The sequence below is a fragment of the Microtus oregoni genome, unplaced genomic scaffold (assembly GCF_018167655.1).
Source record: "Microtus oregoni isolate MIOR12 unplaced genomic scaffold, Mior012 000019F_ref0000042, whole genome shotgun sequence".
Taxonomy (NCBI): domain Eukaryota; kingdom Metazoa; phylum Chordata; class Mammalia; order Rodentia; family Cricetidae; genus Microtus; species Microtus oregoni.
The window spans coordinates 33,584,740-33,602,920 of record NW_024543078.1 but is presented as its reverse complement, the minus strand read 5'-3'; the positions used below and the strand labels follow the sequence as shown (position 1 = coordinate 33,602,920).

At 51.6% G+C, this 18,181-nt stretch overlaps 1 protein-coding gene across 5 annotated transcripts in view; it reads left to right on the top strand.

The window, feature by feature from the left end:
* Window positions 1–18,181, top strand: part of Adcy1 (adenylate cyclase 1) — a 135,988-nt gene that overhangs the window by 50,777 nt on the left and 67,030 nt on the right. For all 5 annotated transcript variants that reach the window (XR_005975961.1, XR_005975960.1, XR_005975959.1 and 2 more), the window contains exons 5-7: window positions 6,528–6,655; window positions 13,931–14,089; window positions 14,947–15,088. Coding sequence is in view for 1 of the 5 variants with exons in the window: in XM_041668882.1 (XP_041524816.1) it covers window positions 6,528–6,655; window positions 13,931–14,089; window positions 14,947–15,088 (429 nt within the window). In the remaining 4 variants the exon portion in view is untranslated. The remainder of the gene's footprint in view (window positions 1–6,527; window positions 6,656–13,930; window positions 14,090–14,946; window positions 15,089–18,181) is intronic.

The window sequence follows — 18,181 nt, the reverse complement described above, 5'->3', positions numbered from 1 at the left end:
CCCCAGGAGGAGCCTATTACAGTGTGGTAGGTTGCCAGCTGCCGGCACTGGCTAGAAGATGGATTCAGAGTTGAGGTAGTGGCTGCATTGATAGATACCGACTGGCTCATGCCATAGTTAGCTGCACAGCATGGCGAGGTTATACATCTCCCAGGACCCCACCTCCCAGGTCTGAGCCGTGCTTGGGGTCTGCTGGGTCTGCTGACGGCTTGTGTAGTCAGAGATGTCCCCAAACACAGATGTCCTTGGAAGCTTTCCAATCCACAGGGATTCCAGAGAAATATTTAGACAGTACTTTAATAAATGCTCGTATGGGTCCAATATGAACTGTTCTTCTAAAGCAGTGGTTCTCACCCTTCCTCATGCTGTAATCTCTTAATGCAGTTCCTCATCTTGTGGTGACGCCCAGTTATACTCTTTTTCCATTGCTACCTCATAACTATAATTTTGTCACTGTTATGAATTGTAATGCAAACATCCATGTTTTCTGGTGGCCTTAGGTGACCCTGTGAAAGGTTCCACCCTACAGGGTTCATGACCCACAGGTTGAGAACTGCTGTTCTAAAGGCTCGTGCATGAAAGACTTGACTTCCAACTGGCAATGCTATTTTGGCAGTTTGCTGGGAAGTTATCTCCGAGAAGTAGGCCACTGTGAACCTGCCCTTAAAGACTTGATCATGTCTTGGGTCTCTTTCGGGCTCTTTTCCTGCATCCTGGCATGACAAGTGGCCAACATGGCACTCCCTGCCTTTTCTACCATGATACTCTGCTTCACTGGTCCACAAACAGCAGAGCTGGTAGACACTGGACCTTCGAGTCCATGAGTTCAAATGAGTATTCCTTCCCGGCTTCTGGGAGTTTTGTGGCAGAGGTGAGTGTGTTGATTGATACCAGAGTTGGAGTTAGGGCCACTTATGTTCATTTACTTTGCTTTAGGGCAAAATAAGACACTTGTACCAAGTTGAGGAATCTTCTTGCAGGGTGGTGGCAAAGGTTCATGGCTCTGGTATACGACGTGGCCATTTTGTTTAACTTTTAGTTGCTATGAGTTGATGCTACTATGGTTTGTGCTATTGAAGTTCCTCTTCTCCATTTTTGTGCTGACTCTGCGTATTTCTGGAAGGACTCATGCAGGCTAGACTAACCAGAACTAAGTCTCTTAGGGTCAAGAAGCATTGGGAGTCTGCTCACTGCTGTCCATTGTCCCGTGCCCTTCCTGGCATCTGACCCCATGCAACCTTTCAGAGGCTTCAGCTCAGAGGCAGGACTCACCGTACCTCCACAGGCATTCAGTGATATCACCTTCACTTGTTGTGCCTCAGTTTCCCTGCTTATAAAATATGAAGGGTGCAGCAGAAGGAGCTTCACATTCCTTCCTGCTCCTACACACTGGTTCTGCGAGCCATTTAAAGCCTGAGTATACCACGGAGGGCCAAACTGAAAGAGATGGCCAGTGCCATCACTCCAGTTGTGTTCTTAGAGCAAACTGGCATGGTCCATGTATTGTCGAGTACAGACAGAGCTGCGGTAGAGAGACAAAGTGAAGAGGACCAAGTGCTGGTCCTTACAGCTTGGGGAAGAAACTCTGAGTCTCCCGTGACTAATTGTGCAAGGCTGGCATTTGCGGAATAGGGTGGCTGCAGGGTACGATTTGTGTGTAGATGAAGCCTCCAAGTTCCGCCTGGCGTTAGATAGGAGACTGGACATCAGGGAGAGATTGCTGAGCTGTGATTTGAGTTCAGGAGCTGACTGGGAAGTGGGCGCCAATGACAGAGTGAGAAGTAGAGGAAGGTATGGCTGCCATGCCCAGGTGGAGAGGTTTTCACTCCTCAGTCCATCAGTGGGGACGTGGGGAGGCAAAGGTTTCTAACAATGTGTTCTTCAGAAAATGGCTCCCAAATCCCAACTGTGGACTGCACTTTTTTTTTTTCTAGATCACAGGATGCTGTATGAATGGGCATGGCGTTGTAACTCAGGATCCTAACGTTTGAAATCTTGTGGAGACATTGACATGTGCATCAGGCTGGAGGGAACGGTGTGAGCCCCGTGCACTCATAGTGTAGGGCTGACCGTGGCCATCTTGTTTGCTCTCTAGACGTTACCCAGCTTCACAGACAATGCTCAGCTTTGCATTTGAGCCTGTCCAAGCAGTACCAACATCATTCCATTATCTAACCCAGCCAGACTGGTGACGGCCACGTTGTTCCCACACTGCGTCTGGGTGTTTGTTCAAATCAACATGTCAGTGAGGTGGACACAGATCTTGATTGTCCTCCTGGATTTTAACCTAAGAGTGACTGAGTGCAAACACATGGAAGCTAGTGCCATTGAAGGGTGACTCACAGTTCCCAAGATAAAGAGACAGTGTGCTGTTCTCTGCAGCACCATGTTTTTGTCTTTGGGGGGAAAGAAAAGGAGTTATATTGATATTTCTAATTCATTTCATCCTCCTTTCTTCATTTATATATTTGTGAATATTCTAATGGATTTGAACATATCTCCAAGGTTCATATGTTGGGGACTCAATGTCTTATTTATCAAAAGAGGAAGCTGGGGCCTTTATGTGATTAGACCACAGGGGCTTAGTGCTGTTTTGTGCTGGTCCTTACAGGAGCAGGTTATTCCAAAGCAAATTTGGTTCCCTCTTTCCCTCTGTCTCATGTGCTCTCTTGTCCTGCTTTCCACCCTGGGAGCATGCAGACCCTTGTGGAACATGGCTCTCTCAGCTGGTTGAAGACCTGTAAGAAATAAATTTCAGTTCTTTATAAACTACTCATACTACAGTATGCCATCGTAACAGCACGAATTGAACGAAGAAAAGCAGTAATTCTGTTTGTTTCTTTCTTCTCTGTGTAGTAGGTTCAGAACATCATTGTCAATTGTCAAGAACAAGACCACTGAGTTCCCCCTAGCGCTTCCTAGTGCTTACTTTGGTTTTTGACTGAGGTTACCAGCGAGATGGTGAAGTAGTGTTTTCACGTGCTTTGAAATGATTCATCCCTGGGTGACCATCCTTCTCAAACCTGTGGTAACAGGTTTGGATTTTTAGACATCAATCATTCATTTTTTTTTGTATATATACTTGCAAAGTCCAGTTCCACAGTGAAAACCCTTCAGATGCGTTGCAAGAGGCTCCTGCCCCCTCCTCTGACAGAAGTGGTTAGGTGTCTGTTCTTGGTTTGCTCTCGCTCCTCCTGAGCAGGCACGTGCACTTGTCCCCTACAACCCATGACTCTTAACTGCTGAGTCATCTTTCCAGCCCTCATTTTGGACTTGAAATGCAACAGTTTGGGTTAAAAAAAAAACTAGATTAAACCTGTCTTGCCTTCCCCATACCAGGAGTTGGTGGCACTGGGCTTGCCTGTCTCTCAGAGTTGGACCACTTTGGTAGGTTGTTTTTAAGATGGGCTCTAATGGAGGTTGGGCCCCTTAGGGCTCTGAACTCAGCAGCAGCATCTGCTTCCCAACTTCTGGCTTCTTCCTGGACCTGCAAATTGGTTGGTCTTAATTTGGCAGTTTCTACATGGAACCAGAGCTTTGCTGTGACCTCAAGACTTCCCCTATGCTTTCATGGGGCCTTGTGGTATCAGAGCCACTGTCAAGGCTGTGGGCGGGGGGCTGACATCCTAGATTCTGTCTTAAGCTATCCACCCAGGCAAGCCCATAGTTGGTTATGACTATCTGGAGCCCTCCAGGCCTTGGAAAACCATGCATGAGGCTTCTTATTCCTTCTGGCAGGCTTGTGCCTTCCCAGTTTGGGAAGGAGGCGATATCACGTGTCCCTGGTTCTTAGTCCCAGAAACTGAATGTGTCTTCAAGTCTCTCCTGTTCTCTCCTCCTACCACCTCGCTTTGCTCCTCCTTTTTCCCAATCAGATTGCAGAGCCTGAGAGGTATCATAGATGCTCCCCGCTTGGGGATTCTTGCAATGATTCCATACAGTGCTCAGTACTCAGGGACTCGGTCCCTGAAGCAGTCTCACTGTATGTATCTTGGTGGCACCATGAGGTGACGGTCACATTCAGCATCCCTGTGTTGTCCCTTTGTTCTGCACAGTGTGGGATATTTGGTCTTCCTCATATAACACTTGCATTGACTGGGAGCAGATTCTGTACTAGCCTGTCCTCTTGGAGATGTTCCATTTCTTTTGAAGCCTCACGGGTGGAGGGAGGCCCAGAAACGGAAGGAGCAGGTGTGGAACCATTTGCATGACGGATGGCACTCTCTTCTCAGATTGTCATTGGTGGCTAGGGAGACCTCTTGAAGGCTTTGCAGCTCAGGGCCTGGCAGCTTTGAGCAGCACTGGGAGTTAGCTGTCCCTTTAGCTCTGGTACCATCTTTCCATGGAGAGGCCTCGGGACCCCTCACTATCCGGGTGCAATGCTGGTCGCCTGCTTGGCCTGACGTTTGTTGATTTACAGTAGTTGAGGAAGTTGCAGGGAACAGTTGGTTAGTAAATTCAAGCATAAAATTGGGTCTAAATGGTGGAGTGTTTTCAGAGTGGACACTAGGGAGCTGTGGAACACAGTGAAAGTGTCTTATGGCCTGTGAAGTCCGTCCTCATTTGAGTGGCCTGCAGGAGGCGAGGCCATTGTCTTCCTGGATGTCCTAGCATGATGACGACATGGACCAAATCTTCTGTCTGCTCTGAAAATTGGTATCAGAGAGCCCCAGATGTGGTCACCAGAGGCAAGATTCTCACTTGAGTTTAGCTCGCATTGCAGATGGTTTATTTTGCAACTATTATCTTAAAAGACATTTGTTCCGAATTTCTCAGTGTGAGTGCTTCTGGGCAAATGTCAACAGCTGTAACCAACATGTGCAAAGGTTTTTTGAGATGGCTTTGATTATTTATAGATGTTAAGGGGACCTGAAATGGATCTGTTTGAGAACTGAAGTGTTTTCAAAAGTTTAAAAAAATTTTTTTTGAAAATGTTATTTATATGATGGATATTGATCATGTCCACCCACCACTACCTCCCTCCAACTCCCTCTAGATCCCCAGTCCATTTCCATCCCAATTTCATGTCCTCTTTCTCATTGCTATTAATATCTCCAAATCTAATTAGTGCTGCCCATATGTGCCTGAGTGTGAGGCCATCAACAACAGTATGGCCAACCTATCAGCAGTCATGTCCCAAAGGAGAGGGAGTCTCCCTCAATACCCATTAACTGCCTCTGTCTCTTCCACTAGGGGTTCATCCTCTGGGGCCCTGGCCCATCACGCTGGGATTTCGACAGAAAACCGTAGCTGCTGTTAGTTGATCTGGATGGGACATGACTCTTGTATACATGGTTTCTCTGTAGCTTTGGAGCCTGTACTGGAACTAGCTCTTGTAGACCAGGCTGGCCTCAAACTCACAGAGATCCACCTGCCTCTGCCTCCTGAGTGCTGGGATTAAAGGCGTGCGCCACCACTGCCCGGCTTAATTGAATTAGTTTTTGAACTTTTGTTTTACATGTGTATGGGAAGGGTGCCATGGTGTGTGTGTGTGTGTGTGTGTGTGTGTGTGTGTGTGTGTGTGCATGCACGTGCGAGTGTGTGTGGTTTGAGGCCACTTGCAGGATTCAGTTCTCTCCTTATACCCTGAGTCTCAGTGTCTAAACTCAAGTGGTCAGGTTTGGTGGCAAGTGTCTTTACCCACTGAGTCATTTCCTTCCCTGGCTCTAGAATTGCAGAGTCTAATGATTTCCTTGAGATAAAAAAGACAGTCACAATGATATATGGATCTGTCAGCATGTGTCAAGTTTCAGAATAATGTGTGATTGACTGATTTGATCCTTACTGAAATCCACCCATGCTTCCTGGGTGGCGGTGTCTCTTATCTTCCTAAGGGGCTGTCCAGGCCACCTGTATGGATGTTCAAGGGATGCTGTGAATGATTTCCCTCAGAGGGGCCATCACAGTGTGAGCAGCCTTAACCTGAATATCCAAACTGTGAAATGCTTCCAAAGCTAAGACTTGGAGCATCATGTGACACTCAAAAACTAGGGATGTGATGCTTTCAGATGGGGTATGCTTGGATGGCAAGGGCTGTGCCAGTCTTTCTAAAGCCGACAGTAGAGAATAGGATCTGAAATGCTTCTGTGCCTCTGGCTTTTAGCGTTTCAGATGCGGGAGATTCAGCATGCTTTCTTCACGTCTTAATATGAAGGAGAAAATGTGCTCCAGGTTGGGAGGTTCAGAGCTGCAGGGACATCTCTATGAGTATGGCTTGGACTTCCTTCTGGATTGTGTGGCTTCCAGGAGGGCTGCACCATGGGTGGGGTGGAGGTTGCTGTGTAAGTTAAGTGGATGGGGGTATGTATCTAACAGGTGGCTAGACGGAGAAGGTGGGAGAGATAAATGATCCCAGTAGAAAGAGGTGGGGTACTGGGAGTTGTGAGGGGAGCACCCTTGTGAACCTGACCCTGGCCACTGAAGGCCACACACACACACACACACACACACACACACACACACACACACACACGCACTCTCACCGGCAGCAACTCTGTCACTGATCTTATGCTGTGCTTTGCCCCAAGGAAAACCACTGTCGCCGCATCAAGATCCTAGGGGACTGCTACTACTGTGTGTCGGGACTCACCCAGCCCAAGACTGACCACGCCCATTGCTGTGTGGAGATGGGACTTGACATGATCGATACCATCACGTAAGTGTTGCACTGGTAGCATGTCTGTCTCAGGCTGCAGAGCTGAGGCAGCAGTAGGAGGGGGCTGGGTCAGAGTGCCCCACCTGCATTGGGGGTGATACACTGGGGGTGACGCATTGGGGTGTGATGTATTGGGAGGTGACGCATTGGGGTGTGATGCATTGGGGATGATGCATTGGGAGGTGATGCATTGGTGAACCATCCTCTCAATCTAGGATGCATTTCTCTGTCCACATAAACCCTTTGCGTGTCTAGTGTGCCCCGAAGGGACCTTTGTAACTGAGCTTGGTGAGGCACCGAGGAAGGCTGAGGGCAGAAGCCCATTCAAAGCCAGCCAGCGTTCTTCTGAGCAGTCAGTTGCCTCTGGTGCTCTGTAGGGAGAAGGGGCCTGAGTCTGGGGGTGTGAGTCTGGGGGTGTGAGTCTGGGGGTGTGAGTTCCTGTGGAGTGGGTTCTCCTATGAGACCCAGCCGACCTTTTCTTGGTCCACCTCAGCTGCCCTTGTCAGAGATGGAGATGGGTCCCAGGTGTGGGACCGATGGATGGAGGTAGATCCAGACAGCCCAGCCTGAGTGGCAGGTCGTCTCCATGAGATGTTTTCAGGATTGGTGAGAAGGCCATGCTTGGAGTGTCGAGAATAGCATACACATTATTCAAGGAAGATGCCAAGTGGCTGCCGCATGCAGGAATGCACACAGAGTGTCTTCACAGTTGGGGCTTTGGGGCAGGTGTAAGAAAGGAGCGAGTGCTGGGGTTACCCTGAGCACCAAAGTTGGCTCTGCGGGGCCTAGCTCTCCAGAACTGCTCCTGCCAAGGCCCTTGGGAGCTGATCTGAGCTCCTCTCTATGACTGTGAGTGGAAAAGTACCCTAGTGTCTGCGGTGCACCCCCAGATGCTGACCCACTGCCCTGGGAAAAAGCAGCTGGAAGAAGCGTTCTGCTGAAAGGGGATAAGGGAAAGATGCCTAGTGATGACTGGCTTTTCTTCCTGGATGGATGTTATGTAATGTGGGCACATGATCAGATCACTAATAAGGTTTGGAGAGATGGCTCAGTGGGTTAGGAGTACTGGCTGCTTTTCCAGAGGTCCTGAGTTTGATTCCCAGCACCCACGTGGTGGCTCACAATGCTCAGAAACTCCAGTTCCAAGGGCTCTGACACCTGCTCCCTTCTGGCCTCCTTGGGCACTGCATGCATGCGGCCCACAGACATACATGCAGGCAAAACACCCATACACATATAATAAAAATAAAATTAAAAATCACTATTGTTATGATATATCATATGTGGCAACACACAACATATCTTCTACCGTGCTCCCTATCCGGTCAGTGTCATCACCCCTCATCTGCATCACATCCTCTACCATCTAACTATAGTTTACACAATACCATGTATCATATTTTATCATGTGCACGTCAGTGTATTGGACTGTATATCGTATCTGGTATCACGTATGCTGCATATCCAATGACACCATACTCTTACTGACTCCAAGGATGGTAATTCGGTGTTCACCACGAGCCCAGTGAGTCCAGGATAGATTGTCAAGAAAAGAACAATATGTATTCTTAAAGTCAGCAAAACCAAGACGAGGGAGTGTCATCTCGTCTCCAGGCTCCTCTTCTCTTTAGTGTTTAAATTAGGATGAATTAAAGTATTCTATCTACCCGTGTGTGAAATTGTCATAGTGGAACCATTGTTTCTACACTCGTATCCACTAATGACCAAAGGGGAAAAGGAGGAGTGACTGGCGAAACCTGGTGGCTGGGGAGCGTGGATTTGACATGGGTGGCTCCATCTCATGCCATTAGTTAGGGCCTTGTGATTGATGAGCTGTGTCCTCAGAGGGGGTGTCCTGTAACTGTAGGAGACAGGCCCAGAGTAGCAGGGGGCCTGTGCTACCTTCCAAAGCCCAGCCTGCTACGGTCCACCGCTCTGCACCACCCTTCATAGTATATATCATCTATAGACCGAGAGCATATTTCACCAGGTCTGATGTGTGACCTGATTCCGATATAATGAGGCTTTGTAGGAGGAAGCTCTGAGACAGAGGGTGTACTGCGCAGACCCAGGTAAAGTTAGGAGGGTGCCCCAGCTGACTGGGGTACCACGCGACTCACAGTGGTGCCTGGTAAGCTAGGTGCCCTTCCTGCCTGTGCCCTCTGGCAGCTTTATTTCCCACTTGGTCTCTCCGTGGTCAGGAGCCTGGTTTCTCAGATGGGGCTCAGGCTTTCCCTTCCTTCTAGTCTCTCTTGTGAAGTTGGCATGTGCTTCGATTCTAAGCCTTTTCTGTGGAGTGCCACGTCTGCAAGCCAGTATCTTGCCACCCTGCCCAATGTGCTCTGTTTTGTGGTCTCCTCTCTATTGCTCCAGTATTTCAGCTGGGACTCTCTGGCTCTGTCATGAGAGACTGGAGAGCCCGAGGCGGAGCAGTCTTGTCTTAGTCTTCCCTAGACTGCTTTCCACTCCATCTGAAAACCCTACAGCCTCGAGATCCCCTGAGCCCAGAGTCTTTCTGTGACCTGAATTTCTGGCTCTGGATTGAAAGGAACACGCAGCTGAGTTCATCCAAGAGACTCCTAACAGCCGTCTTCCTGTAGGAATTGCAGAGCCAGGGATGGCCCATGTGCACTCGGCATTGGCTGACCTCTGGATCTCCCAGGAAGATTCCATATGGCAACTGGCACCTTCCCTGTGGCCATACCAGCCTGCGTGTGCCCGTTTCAGAGGGGTGAAACACACAAGACATAGCATGTTTCTCAAGAGGACCAGTAAGTCTAGGCAAAGCATGGTATTCATGTGGTTTTGTTCCTTGACCTTGGAGTGGACCACCCGGGAGCTTTCAGGGAACACTGGGGTACTTGGAAAAGAACTTGGAAGAACCAGACAAGTGCTGGAACTCATGTGCAGAGCGCCACGCTGGGCCTTGCACCACATGCCCCAATGTGGTGGTAGTGCCTGTGCCCTTAGCTGCATCTTCCTTCTGTCCGGAGCCATCTGAACCAGGAATAACTCCCAGTGGCTTCAGCGGTGTGGATTCGTTGATTCTGAAATGACCTCCTTTTCCAAAGATTCCAAAGAGTGATGGACAGTGTGTCCCAGTGACCAGTAAATAGCTGAGCCTGTGGGCCAGAAGTTCCCATTTTCAGGGGCCACAGGTCTTCTGTAGGTTTGAGAATTCTGACTGGGAAGAGCTTTCTGAGACTCAAAGACCAACGTTGGGCAATGGTGGCACACGCCTTTAATCCCAGCACTCGGGAGACAGAAGTAAGTGGATCTCTGAGTTCGAGGCCAGCTGGACGACAGAGCTAGTTCCAGGACAGGCTCCAAAGCCACAGAGAAACCCTGTCTTGAAACCTCCCTGTCCTCCTCCCACCCCCCAAAAAACCAACAACAACAAAGACCAGCATGGTTATTGGAAGATTACGCACATCTCTTAGATGCATGGTGTAATGATGAAGGGGGGTAGGGAGGCCACTATCCCCTGACCCAGCTGGGTTGGGGCTCCATGATCAGCTGTTAAGTACAAAGGAGGCTTTGCTGGCAGCACTTGTGCCGGGACTGCTGGCTGGTGTAAGCATGGTAATCCATTTCGACACTTAACACATGTAGGGTGGGCTTACGTAGGGAAGGAGCATGGACTAGAGGAGGAAGGCCCACAGTCATGGCAGGCACTGCTCCTGTGCGAACGTAGATAGACTCTTGCTAGACTGGTCCTGGTTTCTCCCCAGACCAGAGGAGTCAGTGCCCTTCCCTTGTTCACTGCTGTGTAACAGTCCGGTGGTTAGTTTGCTTCCTAGACTCTTCATTCCTATGGGGATAAGAAACACAGGCATTCACTTTATTTTTTCTTTTATAACCTTTAAACTCAGGCTATCCGTGCCTGTGTTCTTGCCACTGGCTTGTTCAGAGGTCAAGGGTATTGTTTTTCTGCGGCCTGCCGTCACAGACAGCTCTGAAGTGATCCCAGAATGGGGCAGTAAGGGCGCCTAAAGTGTAGAGAGAGCATTTGCTCTCCTCACCTTTCCGTCTCTGCGATGCGCTACCCAAGAAGAAAGGGCTTTAGGGTCCTCTCCTCATCTGCTATACCAGGGCTGGCAGAGCCGGCTCCTCCTGGATTCAATGAGTGAGTCTGAGTCTACCTCCACCCTACCCTCCGCTGGGTGGCTCAAGGATTTCTGTGCTGATCTGGCCTCAGAATAGCCCCTCCGAAGCTCTCTTCCCAGATGCCCCTGAGAACTGGCTTTTGGGACAGAGGTCACTGGAACTCTTCTCCTGGTGACGATGTAGCTGAGTATTCCTCCTCCCCCCATCCAGCATGGTCTGTGCCTCCTCCCTGTTCTGATTATACCCCTTCCCTCCCACAATGGACCCAACCTCCACTTTTCCTGAGTGACCCCAGGTTGTTGAGGATGTGGAGGAGCCTTTGAGTTCCTGGTTCCCAGCCTGGGTGATGTTTCCTTTTCCTCGAACGCTTCTTCCTCTGGTGGTGAATGGAGAAATGGTGCCCGTGAGGAGTAAGCGCAGTAGCTGAGTGGGAGGATTTCGGCAGGGAATGACTCACCAGTACCCAGACAGAGGGAGCCAACCCAAGAAGAGGGAGGCCCTCTGCGGCAGGGTTTCCCCAGGATTCCCTCCACCGTGCTGCCCGTGGTCCTGTACTAGTCTGTCCACGTCACGGGGAAGCCCCTGCTGGCACAAGTGAGATGGGAACAGTGACCTAATTATTCTTCCCTGCGCCTTTCAAGTGCACAATGTTCTTTTTTTCTAAATAGATGTTATCTAGCCTTGGCCTGCTCTTGAGCTGTGTGTCTTTCATCTGCTATGCTGAATTGGGAGATGCACGGGTGCCCCCCCTTCAGTGACCCGGTGAGGGGACAGCTTGTGGCATCAATAAATCATTGGTGGATGCCTGTGGTCTCTAGGCTAAAGTTCTCATACCCAGGCTTTTCTTTCTTGGGTGTTTGTGAGCCACAGCACATGACATGGTTTCTCAGTGCAGACTGACCTTGAGAACTGCTTGGTCTAATTATTGGGTTCTGGGTTTTAGAGTCCGGCCTGTGGGTGTGTTTAAGGAGTTTTCTCTGGGGTGGAGGATGCTGTATATGCTTCCAAATTTCCACTCATGACAAAAATTCTGTCGTATTGTTTTGGGGACCTGGGGATTCTGAGTCTATATGTTATAACTAATGATTGCATTTTTATACATGGCAAAGCTGAGGCCCCAGAGGGGAACTTAGGAGTCCATGTTAATGGCACAAGTTTGATCCCCTTGGGTGGAAGGGGTTGCTAGGATGGAGGCTGGGGGCTGCCTCAGGCAATTGTGTTATCACTGCATCTGGGAAATTCTGCCTAGCGGACAGCAGATCACCTCTTAGAGAGCCTTTTATTTTGTCTGTTGTGTGCACAGCTGTATCCATAGTGCCTGGAAGAATGGCCAAGAGCAGTGAACTCAGTAAGTTCTTATTGAACAGAACCCAGATTCGTCCTTTCATCTTTGCTCCAGGATCTGTGTACCCTGAAAGGGAGGAGGGGGCCTGTGCCTCAAGGTGGGCTGCTTCCTATTGGGATCCAGCACCAAACAGGGTCAGGACCACATTCTTCCTTCATAGAAAGTACTTGTGATAAATAAGTCACTCTGAGACCATAAATAAGAAATATAGGGCGAATAAAGAAGACGAGGTTTAAAAATCCTGATGTCCTGGAAATGAAGTAAAAGCTTTGTTAGATCTGGGCAAAACATGCCTGGGTCTAAGGGAGCCAAGAGGACTCCCAGCAGAACAGCTGGCTGTGCCGTTTCCTTAGAAAACACTCTCCTGCGTGCTATGGATTCGGCGCTGCCAGCTTTGACATGCCAGATGCCAGGAAAGACAGACTGAGTGTTGGCAGGTGTTGAGTGCCAGACACGCGGGACCTTGGGGCGTCGGTGAACGGCTGACTTGGAAGGCTCAAGGGAACTGTGGACATTTGTGGACATGGGCAAGTACCTGTCCCAGCAGTTCCTAGGCTGTCTTACCTTCTGTGGCTGCAGAAAGGGAAATGCTGAATGTGCTCCAGAAGGAAGGGCTGGTGTCTCTCTGAAGGAACGTTGCTTATGTGGGTTTGGAAATGCCAACTTTCTCTTTAGGGTTTTGTCTCAGTGTCTCCTATTGAAGATTGGCAGACCACTGGGAATGAAGTTAAAATTTTAAAAGTTTCATTCAAAATGTAAAAAGCAAAATGGGTCTTAAAGACTTTGTGTTACTCCGACTTCCACATGCACTTCTAGGGTCGCTGAAACTGACTGAGTGCTAGGAATTCAGGGCCCGGCCCTTGGGCTGCAGCTGGCTTTGGCGTCTTGCCTACCCAAGCACAGAGACGGGGGCAGCTGTCCTGTTTGGAAGATGGCTCAGGGGAGCACCCGTGGGGCATGAGGGGAGGCCAGAGGGTGTGGGGATGTGCTGTGCAGGTGTTCCAGGTGGGAGCAGGATGGCAGTTTGTAAACAGAAGTCAGGGTGAAGGTCAGCCAGACACAGAGTGGGATCAATGCACGCACGCTATTTTATTACTGAAAACGTGACCTGCAGTGTTGTCCTAGGAGGCCCTGCAGAGCTGAGGGTGGAGCAGGCAGAGACTCACCAAAGGCTGCACTGTTTGCCACGTGATCATACGCCTGCAGTGATGAGGGGACTGTTCTTCCCAGAATCCTTCATGGAGCAGCCCATGGTGTTCTTTATTAGCGGAATAGAAAAAGCTGGCAAGGGGTGGCTTTCGTCTCCCGCAATGAGGTCCACCAGGACAGCTCTGAAGCAAAAGTCAAGAGATTGGCAGAGCTAATGCTGGCAGAGCCGGACTCACACGCCAGGACACTTGAGTCTCCGTGACCAAGAGTAGCGTGTCCTCAGTTGGTCACATCGACTGGTTCCCCCGTTTTTAATTCCCTTATCACATGGTCTGCCTTTATCCACCTCTCCAGAGCTGTTTCCTTGGAGAGAAGATCCACATTGAAGTTCTTGGCTCGTTTCCTTCTGAGGACTTCCCTGGGTGGGGAGGGGCAGGAGGATGCTTTGTTGGGAGCTCACAGGACTCGTTGTACGTTGATGTGGCTGGCCTTTACCTCACAAGCGGGCAGAGATGTGCTGCTGTCCTCCGATCAGACCTCCACACACCTCTCACACTCCAGACGCACGCAGCCTGTGCCCCAGTGCTCATGGCCCCCGTAGTGCAGCCGTGACAGCTCACTGGGGTAGTTGCCCGGCAGCCTGCAGCCCTGTGCCCTCTGTCCCTGTGTTCCAGATCTGTGGCCGAGGCTACTGAAGTAGACCTGAACATGCGTGTGGGGCTGCACACCGGCAGGGTGCTCTGTGGTGTCCTGGGCCTACGCAAGTGGCAGTATGATGTGTGGTCCAATGACGTGACCCTAGCCAATGTCATGGAGGCTGCTGGCTTACCTGGGTAAGTTTTAGTTGGGGTGGAAGGTGGCTGAGTCCTTTGTTAGAGTCCTCATCTCGGGCTTTGATCCTGAGGGGACTTGGGGAAGTTCTGCTTTGACCCTCCGGGGGACCCAGCTAAGATCCAGTACACATCTGCAGGAAACCAGTGTGGATCAGACCAGATGTGCATGGGAGCTTTACCCTGGCACATGGGGTATTCTCATGTTTTATTATTGCTTCTGTTTTTTTATTTTCTCACACCTGTGTGTGGACAACGCCGTGACTTTAAAGGCTCCCTCGTGGCTGTCAGTCATGCTCTGGCCACTTGGCCATCTTTCAGTCAGCTGCAGAGTTCGACCATGAACTCAAGGCTTTCTCCTACAGGGGATTCACAACGTCTGGAAAGAGCTGGTCTGGAAAGGTGGCTGGAATGCTGTGAGGCAGAGAAGCAAGGCAGGTGGGGGTTCCCATATCATTTCCCACTGCCCTCTCTCCTGGCTACCAGCATCCGGGACCTGCAGCTCCTCACTGCGCTGGTGATGGAGGGCTCCCCTTTCTTTTTTTACTCTACCTGTTTGGTTCTCATCTTCTGTATTAGAATATTCTGACTATTTCCTTCTCTCCTTTGGGTCTCTTCCTGATCCTTCACCAACCCTATTCTGCCTTCCTGGGTGTGTGCCCCATCTCTTGGCTTGCCTGGGCCTCCCCGCCCTTGCTTTCCAGGTTTCCCATGCACTGGAACATGAGTGTGGATACCTCAGGAGTCTTGCTCCGAGCAGAATAACCTCTGCTGTGACCCCAGCGAGTGCCTCACCCAGGTCCCTGCACAGCCACACGTGTGAGTTCACACTCAGCTGTGTTTTTTTTTTTCTCCCACAGGAAGGTTCACATCACAAAGACGACCCTCGCATGCCTGAATGGGGACTACGAGGTAGAGCCAGGACATGGCCACGAGAGGAACACCTTCCTGAGAACCCACAACATCGAGACCTTCTTTATTGTGCCGTCCCATCGGAGAAAGGTGGGCAGCCAGTCCCCTCATCCAGTCATAAACAGCCTGGCTTTACAGAGCAGAGTTTTAAATAAACACTTGTTCTCATCTGCTACTCTCCCAACTGCTCCTCCGGATGTGGGCACAGAGATACGGGCTGCAGGGCTTTGGCTCATGTATATAGGAGGGGAGAAGAGAAAGGAGTAGTTGGAGTCTGGAGTCAGAAATCTGGGGATGCCTGACTGTGCCACTTTGGGTTCTTTTTCCTGTCTTTGGCCCTTCAGACCTTTGTATAGTGGCCTTGAACTTCCTGCAAGAGGCTGGGGTACAAATCTTTGTGAACTTACAGACGCTGTGCTGGAGGGAACTCTGACCATCCTGTGCTGGATGCTTCAGGTCACATTGCCAGGAGAAAGATGATGTGGTTAGGATTGAGGGTGGCAGAGATGCTTCCAGGGCTGAGGTGACCATTCAAGTTGTTTGGATGGCATGGACTGAGATTACCGTTCTGACTCAGATGAGGGGTGGGCTCAGAGGAGGGTGTGAACTCAGATGAGAGAAGTGGTTCAGGTAACTGTCCTTGTTGAGGTAGGGGTGCTGGTTCAGTGAGGATGCTGTGTCGCTGAGGGTGTGAACTCAGGTGAGGGTGTGGGTTCAGGTGAGGGTGAGGGTGTGGGTTCAGGTGAGGGTGTGGGTTCAGGTGAGGGTGTGGGCTGAGGTGAGGGTGTGGGTTCAGGTGAGGGTGTGGGTTCAGGTGAGGGTGTGGGTTCAGGTGAGGGTGTGGGCTGAGGTGAGGGTATGGGTTCAGGTGAGGGTGTGAACTCAGGTGAGGGTGTGGGTTCAGGTGAGGGTGTGGGTTCAGATGAGGGTGTGGGTTCAGGTGAGGGTGTGGGTTCAGGTGAGGGTGTGGGTTCAGGTGAGGGTGTGGGTTCAGGTGAGGGTGTGGGTTCAGGTGAGGGTGTGGGTTCAGGTGAGGGTGTGGGTTCAGGTGAGGGTGTGGGTTCAGGTGAGGGTGTGGGTTCAGGTGAGGGTGTGGGTTCAGGTGAGGGTGTAGGTTCAGGTGAGGGTGTGGGTTCAGGTGAGGGTGTGGGCTGAGGTGAGGGTGTGGGTTCAGGTGAGGGTGTGGGTTCAGGTGAGGGTATGGGCTGAGGTGAGGGTGTGGGTACAGGTGAGGGTGTGGGTTCAGGTGAGGGTGAGGGTGTGGGTTCAGGTGAGGGTGTGGGTTCAGGTGAGGGTGTGGGTTCAGGTGAGGGTGTGGGTTCAGGTGAGGGTGTGGGTTCAGGTGAGGGTATGGGCTGAGGTGAGGGTGTGGGTACAGGTGAGGGTGTGGGCTGAGGTGAGGGTGTGGGTTCAGGTGAGGGTGTGGGTTCAGGTGAGGGTGTGGGTACAGGTGAGGGTGTGGGTTCAGGTGAGGGTGTGGGTTCAGGTGAGGGTGTGGGTTCAGGTGAGGGTGTGGGTTCAGGTGAGGGTGTGGGTTCAGGTGAGGGTGTGGGTTCAGGTGAGGGTGTGGGTTCAGGTGAGGGTGAGGGTGTGGGTTCAGGTGAGGGTGAGGGTGTGGGTTCAGGTGAGGGTGTGGGTTCAGGTGAGGGTGTGGGTTCAGGTGAGGGTGTGGGTTCAGGTGAGGGTGTGGGTTCAGGTGAGGGTGTGGGTTCAGGTGAGGGTATGGGCTGAGGTGAGGGTGTGGGTACAGGTGAGGGTGTGGGCTGAGGTGAGGGTGTGGGTTCAGGTGAGGGTGTGGGTTCAGGTGAGGGTGTGGGTACAGGTGAGGGTGTGGGTTCAGGTGAGGGTGTGGGTTCAGGTGAGGGTGTGGGTTCAGGTGAGGGTATGGGTTCAGGTGGGTTCAGGTGAGGGTGTGGGTTCAGGTGAGGGTGTGGGTTCAGGTGAGGGTGTGGGTTCAGGTGAGGGTGTGGGTTCAGGTGAGGGTGAGGGTGTGGGTTCAGGTGAGGGTGAGGGTGTGGGTTCAGGTGAGGGTGTGGGTTCAGGTGAGGGTGTGGGTTCAGGTGAGGGTGTGGGTTCAGGTGAGGGTGTGGGTTCAGGTGAGGGTATGGGCTGAGGTGAGGGTGTGGGTACAGGTGAGGGTGTGGGCTGAGGTGAGGGTGTGGGTTCAGGTGAGGGTGTGGGTTCAGGTGAGGGTGTGGGTACAGGTGAGGGTGTGGGTTCAGGTGAGGGTGTGGGTTCAGGTGAGGGTGTGGGTTCAGGTGAGGGTGTGGGTTCAGGTGAGGGTGTGGGTTCAGGTGAGGGTGAGGGTGTGGGTTCAGGTGAGGGTGAGGGTGTGGGTTCAGGTGAGGGTGTGGGTTCAGGTGAGGGTGTGGGTTCAGGTGAGGGTGTGGGTTCAGGTGAGGGTGTGGGTTCAGGTGAGGGTGTGGGCTGAGGTGAGGGTGTGGGTACAGGTGAGGGTGTGGGCTGAGGTGAGGGTGTGGGTTCAGGTGAGGGTGTGGGTTCAGGTGAGGGTGTGGGTACAGGTGAGGGTGTGGGTTCAGGTGAGGGTGTGGGTTCAGGTGAGGGTGTGGGTTCAGGTGAGGGTATGGGTTCAGGTGGGTTCAGGTGAGGGTGTGGGTTCAGGTGAGGGTGTGGGTTCAGGTGAGGGTGTGGGTTCAGGTGAGGGTGTGGGTTCAGGTGAGGGTGTGGGTTCAGGTGAGGGTGTGGGTTCAGGTGAGGGTGTGGGTTCAGGTGAGGGTGAGGGTGTGGGTTCAGGTGAGGGTGAGGGTGTGGGTTCAGGTGAGGGTGTGGGTTCAGGTGAGGGTGTGGGTTCAGGTGAGGGTGTGGGTTCAGGTGAGGGTATGGGCTGAGGTGAGGGTGTGGGTACAGGTGAGGGTGTGGGCTGAGGTGAGGGTGTGGGTTCAGGTGAGGGTGTGGGTTCAGGTGAGGGTGTGGGTACAGGTGAGGGTGTGGGTTCAGGTGAGGGTGTGGGTTCAGGTGAGGGTGTGGGTTCAGGTGAGGGTATGGGTTCAGGTGGGTTCAGGTGAGGGTGTGGGTTCAGGTGAGGGTGTGGGTTCAGGTGAGGGTGTGGGTTCAGGTGAGGGTGTGGGTTCAGGTGAGGGTGTGGGTTCAGGTGAGGGTGTGGGTTCAGGTGAGGGTGTGGGTTCAGGTGAGGGTGTGGGTTCAGGTGAGGGTGTGGGCTGA